The following is an 18,574-nucleotide window of genomic DNA, read 5'->3' on the forward strand; positions in this document are numbered from 1 at the left end:
TCTGTCAATTTCAAGATTTATTTGGCGAGTGCTGGGATTGAACTAAGCACCCAACCACCGCATGTGAACGCTCAATTATTGTTTAAATATTTTATTATATTCTAGTCAGCAAATTACATAAGGAAAAGTAAACAAAACGAAATGAACACTTTAATATAATGAAATAACAAAACTAGCACACTTTTGATTACGGGTGAAAGTGAAACAGTTTGCATTATGGTTGATTGACTTGCAAATCAGATTACCATTGAAATATGTATTTTAAAGAATATCTATAGTATGGAACGTAATCCACAAGGTACGTTTTATACTATAGACTAGCCTTTGGCCAGCTGGGGGCTTCGGCCCCAGACCCCCGTATTTGCTCGGCCTACGGCCTCGCATGTCATATGTTCGTGCATTTATTCTTAATGTTTCCTTAAATCGGCCCAACATCCCCAAATCTTATATTTATCATCCTTTGCTCCTTAACACTTTGCTTAATAACTCACAGTTTATTTTTTTATAGCAACCTTTCTTTTGTTAACCACAATTTATCGACTAAATATATAATGAATGATGATGTTGGATTCTCATTTTCATAGGGGTTGTTTTTCTTATTTATAATTTTCAAAAAAGAAATCTGGGATTTTTGTTCGACCATAACTCTTGCATATTTGTAAGACAAAGGTCGATTCTTTTTCTTGTAACTTTGTAGTATTTCCACACCACCCCTGTGGTATCCTGCTACACGCATACTCCTTTGAATGAAAGCTTTTGCTTCGTCATGTCTTTCGTATACTAAAAAAACTGGAACGTAAGTGGTATTTGTGTCTGGGAAGGTTCGTATCATAGTGTGAAAATGAAGTTTAATATGATTTGTATTTGGACAGGCACCAAGCATTCTCCATAAAGAAGCTTAAAGGGATTTCTTTTTGCGTAGATTCTTATGTCACTATCAAGTATAATTGAAAAGGAATTTTTGCAGCAGACATGTATCATTCTCCGAAATGAAAGTCAAATGGTGTTGTTCCCTGGGTAATTCCATAAGTATCACTCACTAAAAGGAACTATCGTAGAAGTTGTGAGTATACAACATTCTTTACAAAAGCGGTTCCTTCAATTATTCTTTCAAACTGAACCGGTAACACAACTGAATCCCTTGATCGGACACATCCAAGTACGACGTACAGTTGGCCGTGAGCGAATACGTCACTGCGCAAGTCAACTCCAACAAAATCAATTGTTTGACCCTGACTCTTGTTGATCGTAATAGCGTAAGCAAGTCTAAGAGGAAACTGCCCATGATACATAGTAAAAGGACTGTTGGGCTCAATAGGCGCTTGAAAAGTAATTCGTGGTATTGAATACAGCACAGAACTATGAGGTTTTATCACTGTTATGAGCCGCGGTGATATATCAACAATTATGACTTTAGTGCCGTTTAGAAGCCCATCATCCAAGTGCAAATTCCTCATTATCATGCAAACTGCGCCTTTTTTAAGTTCCAGGTTGGGATCTGGTACTTCTTTGGCATGGACGGTAGCGAGGGCCTCTGGAGTAAGAAAAAAGTCATCGACGCAGCTTTCTTCCACGTAATTCACGCTCAGCAAGTGAGATGAATCCCCAGGTAAGCTTTTTAAGATTGTTGCGTTTACAGAGTCAACATTTTCATTGTTTACACAAAGAATTACTCTCCTTGCGCAAGTGTCAGGTTTATACAATACATTTTGAGTTATATTTTTTTTTCAATAAACAAAGAAGCATTAGTGAGGTATTGAATCTTCGACAATGGTACGAGTTGAGCTGCATCTTGACCTTCAACGAAATTGATAGAAGGTAGTATACCGTCACCAATATGCAAGAGAAAGTTGGTAAATGAGGAATCATTCTGTATTCTTAGATTTTGTTTAGGACTGATATGTTTCACTGACGACCATATAGGAGAGAAGCGAAGAGAAGCTTGAATTACTTCAAAATTGGTACGAGCAGCTGTAACAACTGGAGGGATCTGTCGACAATCCCCGCCAAAAATCACAAGTTTCCCACAAAATGGCAAATTTGTTCTCATTAGGTCTCGCAATGATCTCTCGAGAATATGGATTAATGCTTTATGTGCCATTGGTGCCTCATCGTAGATTATAACAGATGCTTCCATGATTAATTCTGCTTGCTGACTCCCTCCCGTAATTCTCCAAAATTCCATGTCATTACTTAAGTTTAAGGGCAACTTAAACATGCTGTGCGCTGTCGTGCCACCTTCATATTTCTGACCAGCGATTCCAGAACTTGCAGTACAAAGAACTATGCGACGGCTTAGGCGTAGTTTAGCAGTGAGAACATTAAGAAGAAGAGTCTTTCCCGATCCAGCAGGCCCGTCGATAAAAATGACACTTGAAGACTTATTGGTGTGGGGATTTTCCAGGAAATTTCTGACATATTCAAGTACATTTTTCTGGTCCTTACTGAGTTTAGGAAGCCATTCCTCGAGAAAAGAAGTAAGCTGACTTATAGAATATTGCGCCTTCTCTCGATCAAGTTCAGTTAACTCGTCTTGAACAACAGGAAGGCCATGTTCATAAAGGTGAGATCCATGTCGTCGAAGGCTTCTGTCTATTTCACATAGTGCTACTGTGTAGGCTCGCTCTGGATTATTTAAATACTTTTCTAACATATCTTCTGCCAACAGATTTTTAAAGTTGTTCCACAAGTCTGCGCCCCTTGCCCCAGCAACAAGAAGAAGAACGAAGAACATCCTAAGTCGGGCGCCAGTCATAAACTGTGAAGCCTCCTCTAATGCTCTTTCGTACTCCTGCTCATCATTAACCAACCTCAGAGCTCGTGCAGCACCTTGTAAGGTAGTACAACCTTCACCGCCTAGAGATATAATGTCGCTGTAGCCTCTACGTGGAAAGTTGTTCAAGAGCATTCGTAAGTAGAACTGCTCTCCTCTGTTAGGGGCTACCCAAATCATTCTCGCCACCATCTCTCCACGCTGCCTCTTGGTGATGAAATGTACTCCATCAGGGTGGGGAAACACTCGAACACTACACGACCCTGGTCGTTTTGAATGCACGATATACCGTTCGAAAAAATCCAAATAAGTTAGATTGTCAAATTCAGGTAATGTTGGTCGAGAAAAGTACAAAGTAAGATTAGAACATGCTCTGCTAACAGCATCGATTTCATGCTCCGGTCGGAAAACAACAGACTGGTAGCCCTCCAGATGCACAGGAAGCTGGATGACATTAGGTTCACGGCCAGTCATCTCAAATTCCAATGTATGCCACGCAGCTTCACAGGCCCCAATGTAGCGTCTTGTAGCATAAAGTTCTACTTCATCGTTCAATTGTTCTTCCGGAACAACTGCAACGCGAGCCTCATCCGGTCCCTTAGTTATGTATTTGAATAACTACTTCACGATCTTAAGAGTTGAAGCAGTTTCGAGGTTTATGTGGCAGTCGTACTTGACTAGAAGAGGAGCATTATAAGGAACAACCCAAGAGTAATTAACCTGTACGTACTTTCCACCAGAGGTAATTTTAGCAGTTTTAGAACTATCCCTCCTGTAGTGCACAAACCCTCTCTCATCTACATGCGTCACTTCAATATGAGGCTTAGGGAAGCGTTTCGCACACTTTTTCTCCGTACAGTCCCAGCATGGAAGATCTATGCGATTAGGAGGTCCACAAGGGCCGTGCATCATGTGTCTCAATACAAGCTCCCCCAATCTCCCGCCTGCCTCGTCCGGTGAAGGGATGTTGGCCCGAATAACTTGATCAATTTCAGTGTTTTGTCTCGGCCCACCCCCCTCAACTCTAAAACACACATGTGAGTGAGGTAAAACACGCTTCTGGTACTCCACCACATAGAGTAAATAAACTTTTTTTTCAAGATCACGCGCAGATCACGAAGCAATTCCAATAGTTTTACTGGAATACTCGGCATACCAAACTGGGTGAAGCTTTGGTGCCGGTAGGAGTGGACTCCACAATTTCATCCCATTTCTGATTACATGTCATGGTAAGGAAATATGACGACCTTCCTAATATCGCTACGATACACATTCCATCCATATATTTCGTCTTCATATATCTTGGCCCACCTGTGAACGTATTTGGAAGATAAATACGGCCATGAACAATACCACCTTCCCCTTGAATAGTTTCGTCAGTCGCTAGAGCCCGCATAGTGTCTCCCTGTTTCTTTGTCAACATTGAAGTCTGTAGTTCGTGCAAAGGAGCAGATCGTATACTCATAGAGTTGTATTTATTTTGCATACCACAAATAATCGTAGCCTCTCCTCTTCCACACGACTGTACATATCTACGAGCCACACCACCGATAATCGTCCCAGCGTAGAAAATCTTGGTTCTGATAACAAGAGGCGTCGGTAGTATTTAACTTGGGATAGCTTTTTCCCCTTTTTATCCAACAGTCCGATACACCAGCCAGGTGTACCATGTGGATAAAGGAGAGGGTACTGCAAAGACTCGTACAACGGTTCAAAGATGTCAACTGTGTGTGGTTTTCTAGCGCCTATTTTCCAAATAACAATTTGACGGGAATTGTATTGTTCTTTTTCCGTACTCAAGATGGCAGCTATTTCTGTTCCCCTAGGAACATCTCCTAAAATAGGTCCATGGGTGCGTCTACATGTAGGTTCGAAAATCAAATGAGCATAGTCCGAAGGTTCTTGACTCAGTTTTTTCAGCAGACCAATGAAAGGGTTAACAGCATATAAATACTTTGTGATTGCTTCAACAACGACTTCATTTAAAGCCATTCCCTTGACAAGTCTCGTACGCTCTTCTCCGTCATCAATGTACATGCCACATGGATTATTCGATGCTGTGTATGCTAAATCAAATACTCTATGGTAAGTACGGCCTTGTATTTTTAAAAATGAAACACCTGTACTCGGATGCTTAAAACCATGAGATACTCCCAGCGCACTAAATGCAAAAATATTGTTGTACGGTCTAGGTTGTTTTAAAAACGGTGGCATAGTATAGAAATCGCTGTCAAGTTGTGGAAAACCAGGTACAATGCAAGTATTTTCACCGCAACACCACTTTTTATGAGTTTTTTTTTCTTCATGAAATAATGGAGCTTTACAATATTGACATTTCAAACAGCCAGGGTTCAGAAGTGAAATAACTTTCAGTTGGTACTTGAGGATATTATTAAGTTGAGCACCACTGTAATGGCCAATGAGACTTCCTTTCCTTATTGTTCCTGGAAGATGGCGAGACAGATTTTGATCATTTTTAAAATTTTCATGTGTTTCGACATAACGTCGAACTGCATCCCTATGCTGTTCCTCTGTACTAAAAGGCGACTGCTTACGTCGACCCACGCCTATTTTCTTTTTAGGACGACCAAAGGTACTGCTTTTGATCTCAATAGCACACAAGGTAGGCCAAGTTGCAAATTCTTCTCTGTTTACAGAATTCAAAACTACATTGTGTTGGGAATAAGAATTTTCAAGTTCCATAGTAACCTGTTTTAGTATATTAGAATTCTTATTCTTTCGGCAACCTACTGCTTTCTTTCTTGGACGACCAGACCTTTTAGGCACATTAGAAGTCAAGGGTGAAGGTAATATAACAGAATAATTACAATCACTCTCATCAATAGGAAGTTCAGGTGGAATTGAAGTGGCTTTTGGTGGACGACCCAACTTCCTCTTTTTTGGTCTCCCACATTTAGAAGTAGAAGAGTGTTCAATACGTAGAGGGGTTTCAGCAACAAACCTAGTTTAGAGTGGTGAAACATATGGAAGAGCTGGTGAAGGAAGTGGTGTAGTAATTGGCCTCAATAGACTGAAGTGGCCACTCTCGCGCGGTCCAGTGAGCAATGCGATAATCATACCCCACTCACGGTTGCCCTCATCACGCAGTACTTCCTGGAACTCTATGATAATGAAACGTCGCTCAAAGTGAAGAGCAGCAACCATGAACTCCACATAAGTAGCAAACGTGTAAGGCGAAAGCATGCGTGCCTGATACGCAGCTACTGTCATTGGTTCACCGGTACCATGGTGTAAGATAAAGGGACCATAGAAAGCGTAGTGTTCAACTATGTATTGGACCACATCTTTACGTACGTTCATCGCATACTCTTCAGTACCAAACAATGCCAAACTAAATGTCCGGAAGAAACAAGCCCCATCTCCACGCACATTGTGCACATGAAACTTAGTTATTTGTTGATCAATGCATAACTGCAGATTATTCATTATGATTTAATCAAATAATAATTGTTAAGGATAAAGTAGTTTTATATATAGCTAGGAATATATAATTAAGAATTGCCAAACGGCGTAAACTATTTGAAATATTACTTCTTATAGCAAGTGTGTGTTCTGAAAGGTGTGTTCTTACAGCAATTCTCTAAGTTTGTACTTTAGTAATGTGGTTTTCCTCCGAAGAGGAAGCACAGAAAGTAATCGTTAGCCGATAGAAATGCCTAAGTCGTCAATTTGTTTCAAGTATCTCTGCCTCCGAAGAGGAGAGTATCAAGATAAATCGTTATACCTAAAGAATAGCAAAGTCGTCTAAGTTGAGATCAAGTTGGTGTGTCAGCCTCCGTAGAGGATCAAAAACAATTATTCGACGGTTGTTCCCTTCAACCTCAGAGAAGAAGGTACTCCAACCGTATATATTATGTTCGCGCTTAAAAGCAATGAGGATGGGAAACCTAGGTGACTCGCTTATTTTTCTCCGCCAGCTACGGATACCCAATTTTTAACTTGGTTAGAGCTTCAGGTGGCCAGTTCGAATACAAGCGCCTCAACTCCAACTTATAACTTCGGCTTTCAATTCTTTTATTTACGGTTATTTGTCATTTTACGTTTCAGAGAGACAAACAGTTTAAGTCTGTGTGCTTTAAATAAACCAGTTAAATACGCTTTTTTTTTATAAAGTTTATGATTTAAAATTAGTGTTCAAAGACTTTGTATTTTAATGAGTATTCTCGAAAATCAATGAAAACGAACTGCCCTGTTATCTTTGGAGTTCCTTTAGTATATATGTTTGTGAACTTTATATGTTTGTGCTGAAACCTTTCGAAAATCAGATCTCGGAAACAACAGGCTCAAAATAGATGGCATTTTCACTGATCGATTGCAAATTTTCTGTAGATTGTCCAATTCCAATTGAATATTTAAAAAGCATAGTTGTTATTTCTTTATTACATTTTTACGCCTACACTGGAAGTGTTGAAATTAAAAAAAACAGCATTATATCCTAAGCATTATGCATTGCAACACCACATCGTTGTATATTGGGGTTGTATATGTCTCAGACGTTTCTTTTATGGCCAAATAATTGAAAAGGAACGATAACCATTTCTGCAGTCTAACAAGGGAACCTTCCGAAAATGATAGCTGCAGTGAAAGGTGTGGCCTATGCCAATTGAAAGAGCTGTAACAGAGATGAGAATTCCCAAAAAATTAGCTGCCCATAGCAATAGGCTCAAGAAATATAAGGGGTGGAAGTTCGGGAAACAGCAAGGCTGGACAAGGGGAAAAGTGCAAATTTCACCAAAAAAAAAAAAAAAAACGGAGGGGGCACGGCAAAATACAATGCTGACAAGTGATGTATAGAAAGAGACTTGCCACAATATGGAACAAATGAAGGCCACCAGTGGGGTTAACAGTGTTGCCAACTGCAATGAAAAGTACATGTTTTGCAAAGAGCACTATATGAAGTGAGTGCAATATTCAGTGTCAACCTGTCATGTAGAACATAAGATATGGCGTGTCTAATCAGTGATACAATCTAACAAAAGAAAATAGAAAAAACAGAAGTACGAAAAATACGGAAAAAACGGAGTTGGCCATAATGCGCCACATTTGATCAGGGGCTGTACATATTAGAATGAACAAAATAAGAAGCACCGAATATGCAGGAAACCGACGTACCTAGAGTCGAAAAGAAAAACGAATTCCAAAGTTGGCAAGACTGGCCATGGACACTTAGACAAGTCTAATATAGTTAGGCCACTCGCTTCAGAAAAAGAAAATTCCGGCAACAGGCATCACTCGGAATGCATCAATGTTAGAGTGATTGAGGCAATGTCAAGTCGCGGAACATGAAATGGTTGGGTTGAGCCAACAACCGATAATAGAAGTAAACATTGTGTCATGGTTGGGTCGTATGTGGGAATATACAGGGTGTCCCACCAAACTTTGTGACCTGAAAGATTTGAAAAACGAACAAAAATGTGACGGATCCAGTTGTGCAGGAATGTACCATTGTCAGGAGGTGATAAAAGTCTGTGAGAAGCAAGTGCCCCCAGGATCCCCAACATAGGGCCCCAGGAGCCAACTTCAAATTTTCAAATGGAAACAGGAACCGAGTGTTACCTCTCTCGATTGATCATGGAATGTGCAACAACATATATATGAAACATTTGCTATATGAAACATGTTTTTCAAAATGGCCGCCACAAATATGTGCTGTCTTAACATGGCATCGAACAATGTGATCTCAAATTGCTGCGAAGCGAAAAGAGATGTTGCAAATCCAATTGCACAGGAATGTACTCATGTCGAGGGCAAAGAGAACTTTGTAAGAAGCAAGTCCCCCAGGGCCCCCATCATAAGGCTCAAGGGGGTCAACCGCAACATTTCAAATGGGAACAGGGGCGGATGATATTTCTCCGGATAGATACAACACTGTCCATAGAAAAACATTTGCTATATGAAGCACGGGTTTCAAAATGGCCGCCAAAAATGTACGTTGTTCTTGTCACCCAGCAGATATTTTTGGCGGCCATTTTGAAATCCCATATAGTAAATATTTCTGATATGCGTTGTTGAAATCCCATATAGTAAATATGTCTGATATGTGTTGTTCTCTGGATTTATCGAAAGAAATATAACTCTACCGATGGTGCTATTTGAAATTTTTAAGTTGGCCCCTGGGACCCTATGATGGGGGACTTGGGGGCACTTGCGTCTCACAAAAGTTTGTCGTCCGCTGACATGGGTACATTCCTGCACTACTCGATGTGTCACATTTTTTTCGCTTTTGAAACTATTTCAGTCGCAGAGTTAGGTGGGATACTCTGGATATATCATATAGGCGGAGATAGTACTGCAGACAGCAACAAACAGCTGATCTAGCCTTTGATTATGTTTGCTTTCTACAGGTGTGGATATGTGATAGAAAGACCACCAAAGGTTCCGACACCTATAGAGTACTGTTTCGAGACATTCACAGGCGATCATTGTACCATGTATGACGGATTGGCAGTATTCCGCTGTGCTCACTGCAAATGTATCTTCTGTTTGGACCATAGTTTCATCGAACAATTGCACGTACAATGTGGACGAGCATGTACAAATGATGCGAAGGCTAATGCCTGTTGCCGGAATTTCCTTTTTGTGAAGCGAGTGGCCTAACTATATTAGAATTGTCTGAATTTTCATGGCCAGTGCTGCCAACTTTGGAACTCGTTTTTCTTTTCGACTCTAGGTACGTCGGTTTCCTGCATAGTTGGTGCTTTCTTGCTTTGTTCATTCTAATATGCACAGCTCGTGATTAAATGTGGCGCATTACGGCCAACTTCGTCTTTTCCATATTTTTCGTACTTCTGTTTTTTCTAGTTTCTTTTGTTAGATTGTACCACTGATTATACACGTCATATCTTATGTTCTACATGACCGATTGACACTGAATATTGCACTCACTTCATATAGTGCTCTTTGCAAAACATGTACTTTTCATTGCAGTTGGCAACACTGTTAACCCCACTGGCGGCCTTCATTTGTTCCATATTGTGGCAAGTCTCTTTCTATACATCACTTGTCAGCATTGTATTTTACCGTGCCCCCTTTTTTTGTGGAATTTGCTCTTTTCCCCCTTGTCCAGCCTTGCTGTTTCCCGAACTTCCACCCTTTATATTTCTTGAACCTATTTCTATGGGCAGCTAATTTTTTGGGAATGCTCATCTCTGTTACAGCTCTTTCAATTGGCATAGGTCACATCGTTCACTGCAACTATCATTTTCGGAAGGTTCCCTTGTAAGACGAACTTTTATTTTTCCAGTGTTTTGCCCATTGAGTACAATCTATAACTGACATTGTAATTAATTGTGTATGTAATCTGTTTGCTTATTACATACTGAATGCAAGAAGAAAGAGTACACTGATCATACATGAATTAGAAACTTCAAACGGAAGTAGGCTCGAATCTTGCAAACGGTCCGAGATATTGAAACAATAATCAAAAAAATCTCCCTTTTATAGTATAATTTGCCAATTGTTTATCACGGCGTCTATAAGTTTTGTCTGTAATGAACATGTACAGATGTTTCCAGGAATGTCAAGGAGATTCATGCTCATATGCGAATGATGCGCTGTGTAGAGAGCGCAGGTTCTTGTCCTCGGAACGATTACAATTATCGGAGGTACTGATTTGATATGTAGTGCGCAACTGTTTAAAACAAATAACATTAAATGAAATTAAACAATTAACAGCAACCGCTATAGTGATAATTTAAGGTAACAATAGCCGTGCATTTTAACAAGAGATCAACAAGAATACAACATATAAAGCAACTGTAACAAACACGTTCCGTAATACCCGTTTCAAAAATCCCCTAAAAACTAAAAATATTCACTTTTGGCAATTTTCCTTTGACATGCCAAATTTAATTATTGTAATCCTAAAGAAATTGCTCAATAATTTCGAGATATAAAAGGGGTTCCTATAAATAAACCCCACCAAACTTGGAATTTTTTATTTCTGTTAATTTATAAAGGTAAGCAAGAAAGTTCTGTCGCTTTTGTGGAGGTCTGTGTTCAATTGGACCTCCCACTGTGAGTTGAATGCGAATGAGGAAAAGACGAAGGTCAGCTGTTGTTCTGCGTATGTGCAGCATACTACCTGTTTATGGTAGTTCAGTTACATTGTGAACTTGCGTAAGAACAGAGTGAATGAGACCTCCACAGAGCGTCATAAGGGCGTGTATGCAATACGAGTTCAAAGTGGGACAAAGGCAGCTGCAGCGGAGCGGAATTCTACCGACTTTCTTTTTTTCCTATCTCAACTATCGGAAAGATAAGATTTTGTATCCCAAGAAAACGCCCATTTAAATAGCAAGGAATTTCTTCGTCCCCTTTCGACTCCTGAAAAATAAAAAAAACATCACTTTTGGCAATTTTTTCACGGTTAGTTCTCAAAGGCTACAATCATGCCAAATTTCATCATTCTAATCATACCGGAAGTGCCTAAACATTTTAGGGTGTAGAAGACGTCCCACATACATAACATGCGAAAGATTTTTTCAGTTCTCCATAAAACCAATCTACGGTTGCAAATTTTCATTTCTGACGATTCACTTAGGTAAAGCTAACGAAAACGTAGAAGCATACCGAATTTCAAGCTTTTATTCCAATTCAAAGTACCTAAAACATGAGATTATACGTCAAAAAAAGATCCATTTAAATAACATGGGGAAATTCTGCATTCCCTCTTTAGAACCCCTAAATATTAAAAATATTCACTTCTGGCATTTTTCTGTGGGTTTGTCCCGAAAAGCCACAATCATATCGAATTTAATCATTGTAGCCCTACAGGAAGTGCTCAATAATTTGAGGGTGTAAAAGATGTCCCATATAAATAACATGGGAAAGATTTTTCAGTTCCCTATAAAACCACTGTAAAGTTGGAATTTTTCACTTTTGGAAATTTTTCTGTCGGTTAGTCCTGGAAGGCTACAATCATGCCAAATTTCATCATTCTAATCTTGCCGGAAGTGCCTAAACATTTAAGGGTATAGAACACGTCCCATATAAATAATATTGGAAAGATTTTTCAGTTCCCCATGAAACCACTTTACGGTTAGAAATTTTCATTTCTGATGATTCACTTAGGTAACGCTAACGAAAACGTACAAGCATACCGAATTTGAAGTTTTTATTCCAATTCTAAGTACTTAAACATGAGATTATAGGTCCAGAAAAAGTCTCATTTAAATAACATGGGGAAATTTTTCATCCCCTCTTTAGACCCCCTAAAAATTAAAAATATTCACTTCTGGCAATTTTCCTGTTGGTTTGTCCCGAAAAGCTATAATCATGTCAAATTTAATCATTGTAGCCCTACAGGAAGTGCTCAATAATTTGAGGGTGTAAAAGATGTCCCATATAAATAACATGGGAAAGATTTTTCAGTTCCCTCTAAAACCACTCTAATTTCGGAATTTTTACTTGTACTGACTTACTTAGGTAGTACTAATGAAAATGTGTAAGCATAACAAATTTGAAGTTTTTATTCCAATTCTAAGTACCTAAAACATGAGATTATAAGTCAAAAAAAGGTCCATTTAAATAACATGGGGAAATTTTTCATCCCCTCTTTAGACCCCCTAAAAATTAAAAATATTCAATTTTGACAATTTCCCTGTGGGTTAGTTCCCGAAAGCTACAATCATGCCAAATTTAATCATTGTAGTCCTACAGGAAGTGCTCAATAATTTATGTCAGGTCATGTAGTTTTATATATAGTTAGGATATAGATTTATTTTTAGTAGGGGATAAAATTAACAATCAGGAAATAAAATTAACGAAATACAAAGAATAAAAATAGCCGCTCTCTAGATACGGGCATAATTTTTCACAATTAAATCAGATCGTTAAGTACCATGAACTGCTAACAAGTCGATGTTACAGACTGTCTAGAGCAGGGATGCAGATAAGTAACAAAATTTTACTAGCCCAAGAAAAAAGTTATTAGCCTACATCGCACAATATCAATATTTTATTTATCTTCAGTATGATATTAAATACTAGCTCGCTAAAATTAACCATTCCCCCCGGGCGAATGGGCGAGTGGTTATTTGCATCCCTAGTATACAGTATCACAGATGTCTCAGAAAATATTCGATTCCTAAACAGTAGTGTACCGTTCGGATGATATATATTGTGAACAATACTGTACTAGAAAGAAAGTATAGCAGGCGGCAAAATTTGGGTATTAATGTATGTTCATATTTTTTCCAGATTCTCATTCGGAAATAAGAAGTGTCGAGTGGAGTCGATTATATAATTATTTGATGGAAAGGTAACTTACTGAGATAAGCGAATATGTAATATAAATAAATAGGTCCTTAAGATATGACACAAATCAACTCGATGGTTATATATGCAGAGGAATTAGTAAATCAATGCAACGTACTAATATTCACAAAACTATGGTAGAAATTGAATCAGAATATGAACAGAGCGTTGGGCACATGCGATGTGACATCAGAGACTGGTTCTGTCCTTGAATGGCTACCACCATCAAGAACAAGAAGACCTCAACCTTACGGTAAGAAAATACCCATAGCAAGAAAATTTCACAACAGTTTCCCACTGTGTTCTATGAGTCTATTGTTACTGTCGCAGAGGAAATAGTTGTACAAAGGATGTTCAAAAAGTTTTTCAGAGTGGTCTCTATTTTTTATTTTTGCAGGAAGAGAACGAAATTTCCTGTGAACATACTTGGAAAATTTAGCTATACACTGAGTCTACCCAATGTAGCATCCATCAGCTGTGACGCATCTGGTCCAACGTTCTTTCCATGATTCAAATGCACTTTGGGAAAATTCTGGGGATTGAATTTTACACCACCTCTTGAGACAGGAAATAAGGTCTTTCTCACTATCAAATGTTTAACCGAGCAGATGGGCCTTCAGGCGAACAAAGAGGAAAAAGTCACACAGAGCCAAGTCCGGACTGTACGGAGGATGAGGAACAATTTTCCAACCAATTTTCGTGATTTTCTCCTGCGACACAAGGGCTATATAGGGTTTGGCATTGTCATGCTGTAGTCTGATGAGCTTACCCTGAAGCTGTGGTGTGTGGGTTTTGATAGCACGTCGCAACTTGTCCCATGACAAACAGTAATGGTCCCTGTTAATTGTGGAGATTGTCCTGGGATGATTTGATTAATAGTCTCCTTATTCACATCACTCACTACGCTTGATGGTCTACCGCATAGTGAAGTGTCCAGTAGAGAGAAACCACCTTCTTTAAACCTCTGCAACTTCCGCTGGATACTCCTGCGATCCAATGTGTCCTCCCCATGAACAAAGAGCCGCTTCCTGTGAATAGATGTGGCAGAGTCAACGCCGGTCTAGAAGAGGAACTCACGGTCGATTATGGCTTCTGTAAATAAAAGAAAACACTTTTATATACCAACTTATAGCTTGTTCACAAAAAATTCATCCTCCAAAAAATAAAAAAATAGATACAACCTTGCAAATATTTTTGAAGACTCTTTGTATAAAAAACAAGAGCTACTAAAATGTATACATAGCATGTCATTAATAGGTATGAATCGGCAGCATGACTTACATGAGGGGAGACTATGTGCATATCCGCCATTGAAGTTGTTTGTATTGTCTGTTATGCACTGTTGTCATGTAGACGTTAAGATGCTTCTGCTTTAACAAAACAAATAGCAAGACAAATACACAGATTGGCCAATTTGGTTTAAACACAGCAGCCGTGACTTTTGTTTTGTTTTGAAAAAGCGCTTAAAATGCACTCAATATTCAAGATAAGGGATTCAACATGTGAGAGTTTTTGTAAACCCTTGCGAAAACAGCATATATCATCAATTTGTAATTTTAAGGTTCTCAGAGCAATCTTGAACCATAAATCGCGTGATCCAATGTTAAAAGAAAGGAAACGAGAATGAGCCTATGCGTACTTAAAGAGAAAAAAACAACGTTTACAGTACCTCGACGTACATTTGGATGCATTGTGAGTAACCATTTGCTTTTAATTTGACAAGTTATTGGCTTTAAAGAATTAAGTAAATTAAAAAAGTCACCATGTTTTGCATGCAGTTCAAACATATAATGCAACCGACAACCTGTGGTATCAACAGCTAAACTGCGTAGAACTAGTTATGTGACACCAATTAATTGCTTCCAATACACTACTTAATGCTAAGTAAATACAGAGATTTCGTACAGTTTAAACCATTCTGATCATTGTGTAAGGTCAATTTCAAAACAATGCTCAGCCAAAGATAGAACTTCCTTAAAAATGTTTCTACTGAATGTTAGGAAGGCAATTGGTCGAAAATGATAGATATGTGCGTTGGAGTGTTCAGATACGAAGTCCTAAAATCTGCTTCTTATAAAAGTTAATGTGAGTGTCAGTAGGAGTTCGATATATATTTCTGTGCGAAAAGGTTTGAAAAGGCCATGAAATTTGCCATAAAATTCTATTCTAAGACAATTTGAACCCTATAATTTATTTTTTTTCTCGCAAAAATAGCTTGGTGAACTCTATATTCCGTATAGTGAGCCTTGACGATATCACTGGCTTTCGGGGTTCAATAAAAGGTTGGATAATAGAAGAAAGGAACATAACACTGAAATTAATCTCGAAAATATAGATACTTGTATGCAGCGTATACAGCTGGGGATACCCTATCATTCTTACGAACGTCAAAGTTAGGGAAGGTGGCATTCGAATTAAGGCTTTGTTTACATTTTCAAATTTCAGAGGCAAACGCATATAAATTTACCTCTCGTATAAATATTTTGATTTTTTTACAATGTAAAGCAACTGGAAGGGTGTTAATTTCCTTTTGAAGTGGCATCTATTCTCCCTAAATTATTTCTTTGTAGTACGAACATAATAATTTATACTAATACTTACTGGGGTAGACAAACAAATCTAATAAACACTTCATACAGGACACGTAAATATAGCCATCCACTGTACAACGCGTGTTGCGGTTGCCGATCGTATTTTATTTCAATGTGTCATGCAGACCTGCCTCTTGCGACAGCAGTAACTCGTTCACCTGTGAGTGTCGTGGTGTGAAAGCGGTGAGGTAAAATGGGCGACCTGACAGACTTCTAAAGAGGCAAAAATGTTAGTGCCCGTCTGGTTGGAGCTTCAGTGGCATCAGTGACGGACATTGTGGAGATATCGAAAGGCACTGTGTCCAGTGTCTCGACGGCACACACAATTCATGGGCAAACGACTTCTGCAAAGCACGAGAGTAGTCGAAAGACAATCCTGTCAGATAGGAACCGAAGGGCATTAAAGCTCATTGTAGCATCTAAAATGAAGGCCACTGCAATGAAAATTACGTCTGAACTAAATTCTGGCCTACAAAACCCGGTTCTATAGAAAACAGTGTGAGGAGAACTTTATAAAATGAAAACTCATATCAGGGCTGCTATGGCAAAACCCCTGGTCACAGCAGTAAATGTGAAGAGGAGTATCCACTGGTGCAAGGATCACAAGACGTGGACTCATGATCAGTGGAAACACGTAATGTGGCCCGATGAATCGATCTTCACGTTGTTTCCAAAAACCGGTCGTGTTTACGTATGGAGAACACCGTTGCAGGCCTATGACACAGACTGCCGACTCCCTACTGTAAAGCATGGGGATTTTTTTTTTTTTTTTTTTTGCAGTATGGCCAATGATATCATTATTGTCCGCAGGTCCCATCATAGCCCTGCATGGAATAATAAATGCTAAGGCTTATGAGGCCATCTTGGGGACTACGTTCTTTCCATGGCCCAAATATTGTTCCATGATGGTGATAGCATATACCAAGATGATTTGGCACCCTGTCACGTTGCAAAAAAGGTAAAATCATGGTTTGTGGAGCATGGCCAGAAGCTATCACACTTTCCCTGAGTCGCACAATCACCAGATCTGAACATAATTGACCCATTGTGGTCTGAGTTTTGAAACGCGTGTTTGGTCTCATTACCCTCCACCAGCATCCCTTAAGGAACTGAAGCATGTTTTGTAGGAACAATGGTACAAAATACAACACACGACGAATCAGAAGCTGTATACGTCCATTCCACGTCGGATCCAAGCTTTTTTGGACGCAAAAGGAGGCCCCACAACATACTAGGTATGATCTTCAAACTTCTGGAAACTTTTTAGATTTTTTGTCCAATCCCTGTATATTGTGCTTTAAGAAGAGAAGACTTGTACTTGCTGTGGAACTACAGATGAATCGAGAAGACAGTTGAATATTAACTAGCACAGAAATATAAACCATTCTTTTGTGGATTAAAGTGTGTTAGATATTTTAATCTATTGGTAATGATCATCTTAAAATCCACACCGCTATCCAACATTTTTACCAATGTTCCTGCGTCTCCATAATGCCATCCTGATAAAACTCACTGGTTGTGAATACAAAACACAGTATTGAATACGTTCCACAAGTTTCACACATTTGCGAAGGATCGCGCACGGAGATGATTGTCGAGGGACTGTAACAGGTGGTAATGTGTTGGCGTAAGATCTGGTTCACTTGGAATTCTAATGGAAAATCAAATTTTCGTTAGTAGTCAGCAAATTATCAAAATTTAGTGTGTTCATGTGCCGAATGAGCAAGAAAAAGTAGGTGTCACTCATTGTTATTTGTTGAATGTGGAAATTATGCGGGGTACTCACTTGCTTAACTTTTATGATCTATATTCCATGCGTGCCGTATGAATTTTTCAGTGGGAACATACATGATTTTGTCAAGTTCAACATTAGACCACTGGTTTCTTCGATAGCTGCTTTCGGGTTCTGGTCGTTGAACATATTTGATCGTCCGTAGCAATGGTTATACTGAAAACAAACATATAATGAATGGAATTCTTGCAACAAATTTCTCGGGGTGCCTTTATTCACAGCCTTTTGCCAAATTCCTGGACATGCGGCGACTTGAGGCAGCACGTGAAAGACCCACTGAAAAGTAATGAAGCAAACGCTAGTGAGAAAAGCTGCTTCAATACCTCCACTTCTCCTGGGCACTGGACGACCTATGTATGGCAACTGCTTGCGAACAACATACATGTACTACTGAAGGTCGATGGTAAGACAACTACTCATCGCTTTGCAGGTACGTGCATTATTGATTCGTTTCCTATCTGTGATCTAATGATTAATGGAAAGTCGAAAACTGCAAGAATTTTTCCTATTTGTATTATGTTGATATTCTTAGAATAAAAGCAAGCTTCTTCACTAAATATTGTGTTAGATAGAATAAGAAAACATGATTACAAAATGATTTATAATTTTCTGTTTTGCACTTGACATAACGTCAGCTAAGAAATTATAGGCTCCTGAGTCAAGATAACCTAGACCAACACCAGGTTTAGCTCTTCCATTAAAATTTGTGAACACTGAAAAGGTCAGCAAAGCCCTTCATTTTTAATTACATGTTTTCATCACCATATGTATGATCAAATTCATTACTTCAAAACTCTAAGTAGTTTTTTCTTTAAAGAATCGTATATTTTGAATTAAAGCTATTGATACATTTCCTAATTATTTGGCTCATTTCTACTGCAAGCACTAGATTTGGTGGGAATGCCTAATAAAATATTTGAACAATATTATATCATAGTTGGATTATTATTGGAAAGCATCGCGGTACATATTTTCTGAATCTAGGTGTGGAAGTTGAAACTAGTTCCTAATTCTTGGTAATTATTTACCAAAGAAGCGGGAAGTATTGAATGCTTCAGAAAGATATTACACCCAAAACCAGATATTTGATTAAAACTTTATTTGGGTGCATGTCTTTAAGTTTTGAGGAGTGAATACAAC

The 18,574-nt window shown here is 38.8% G+C and overlaps 2 protein-coding genes across 2 annotated transcripts; both read right to left on the minus strand.

Moving 5' to 3' along the window:
- Positions 1 to 1,049: 1,049 nt before the first annotated feature.
- LOC145671734 (ATP-dependent DNA helicase Pif1-like) lies at positions 1,050 to 1,457 on the minus strand. Its single transcript, XM_081740938.1, has one exon. The coding sequence runs from the start codon at positions 1,455 to 1,457 to the stop codon at positions 1,050 to 1,052; it is 408 nt and encodes a 135-aa protein (XP_081597064.1).
- A 257-nt stretch (positions 1,458 to 1,714) lies between these two features.
- LOC145671735 (uncharacterized) lies at positions 1,715 to 3,247 on the minus strand. Its single transcript, XM_081740939.1, has one exon. The coding sequence runs from the start codon at positions 3,245 to 3,247 to the stop codon at positions 1,715 to 1,717; it is 1,533 nt and encodes a 510-aa protein (XP_081597065.1).
- Positions 3,248 to 18,574: the final 15,327 nt, after the last annotated feature.

The sequence above is a fragment of the Thermobia domestica genome, chromosome 15 (assembly GCF_964235325.1).
Source record: "Thermobia domestica chromosome 15, izTheDome1.hap1.1, whole genome shotgun sequence".
Lineage (NCBI taxonomy): Eukaryota > Metazoa > Arthropoda > Insecta > Zygentoma > Lepismatidae > Thermobia > Thermobia domestica.

Excerpts from the sequence above, each read along its gene's own strand:
- LOC145671734 (XM_081740938.1), bottom strand. The coding sequence starts at position 1,457 with ATGAGGAATTTGCACTTGGATGATGGGCTTCTAAACGGCACTAAAGTC.
- LOC145671735 (XM_081740939.1), bottom strand. The coding sequence starts at position 3,247 with ATGACTGGCCGTGAACCTAATGTCATCCAGCTTCCTGTGCATCTGGAG.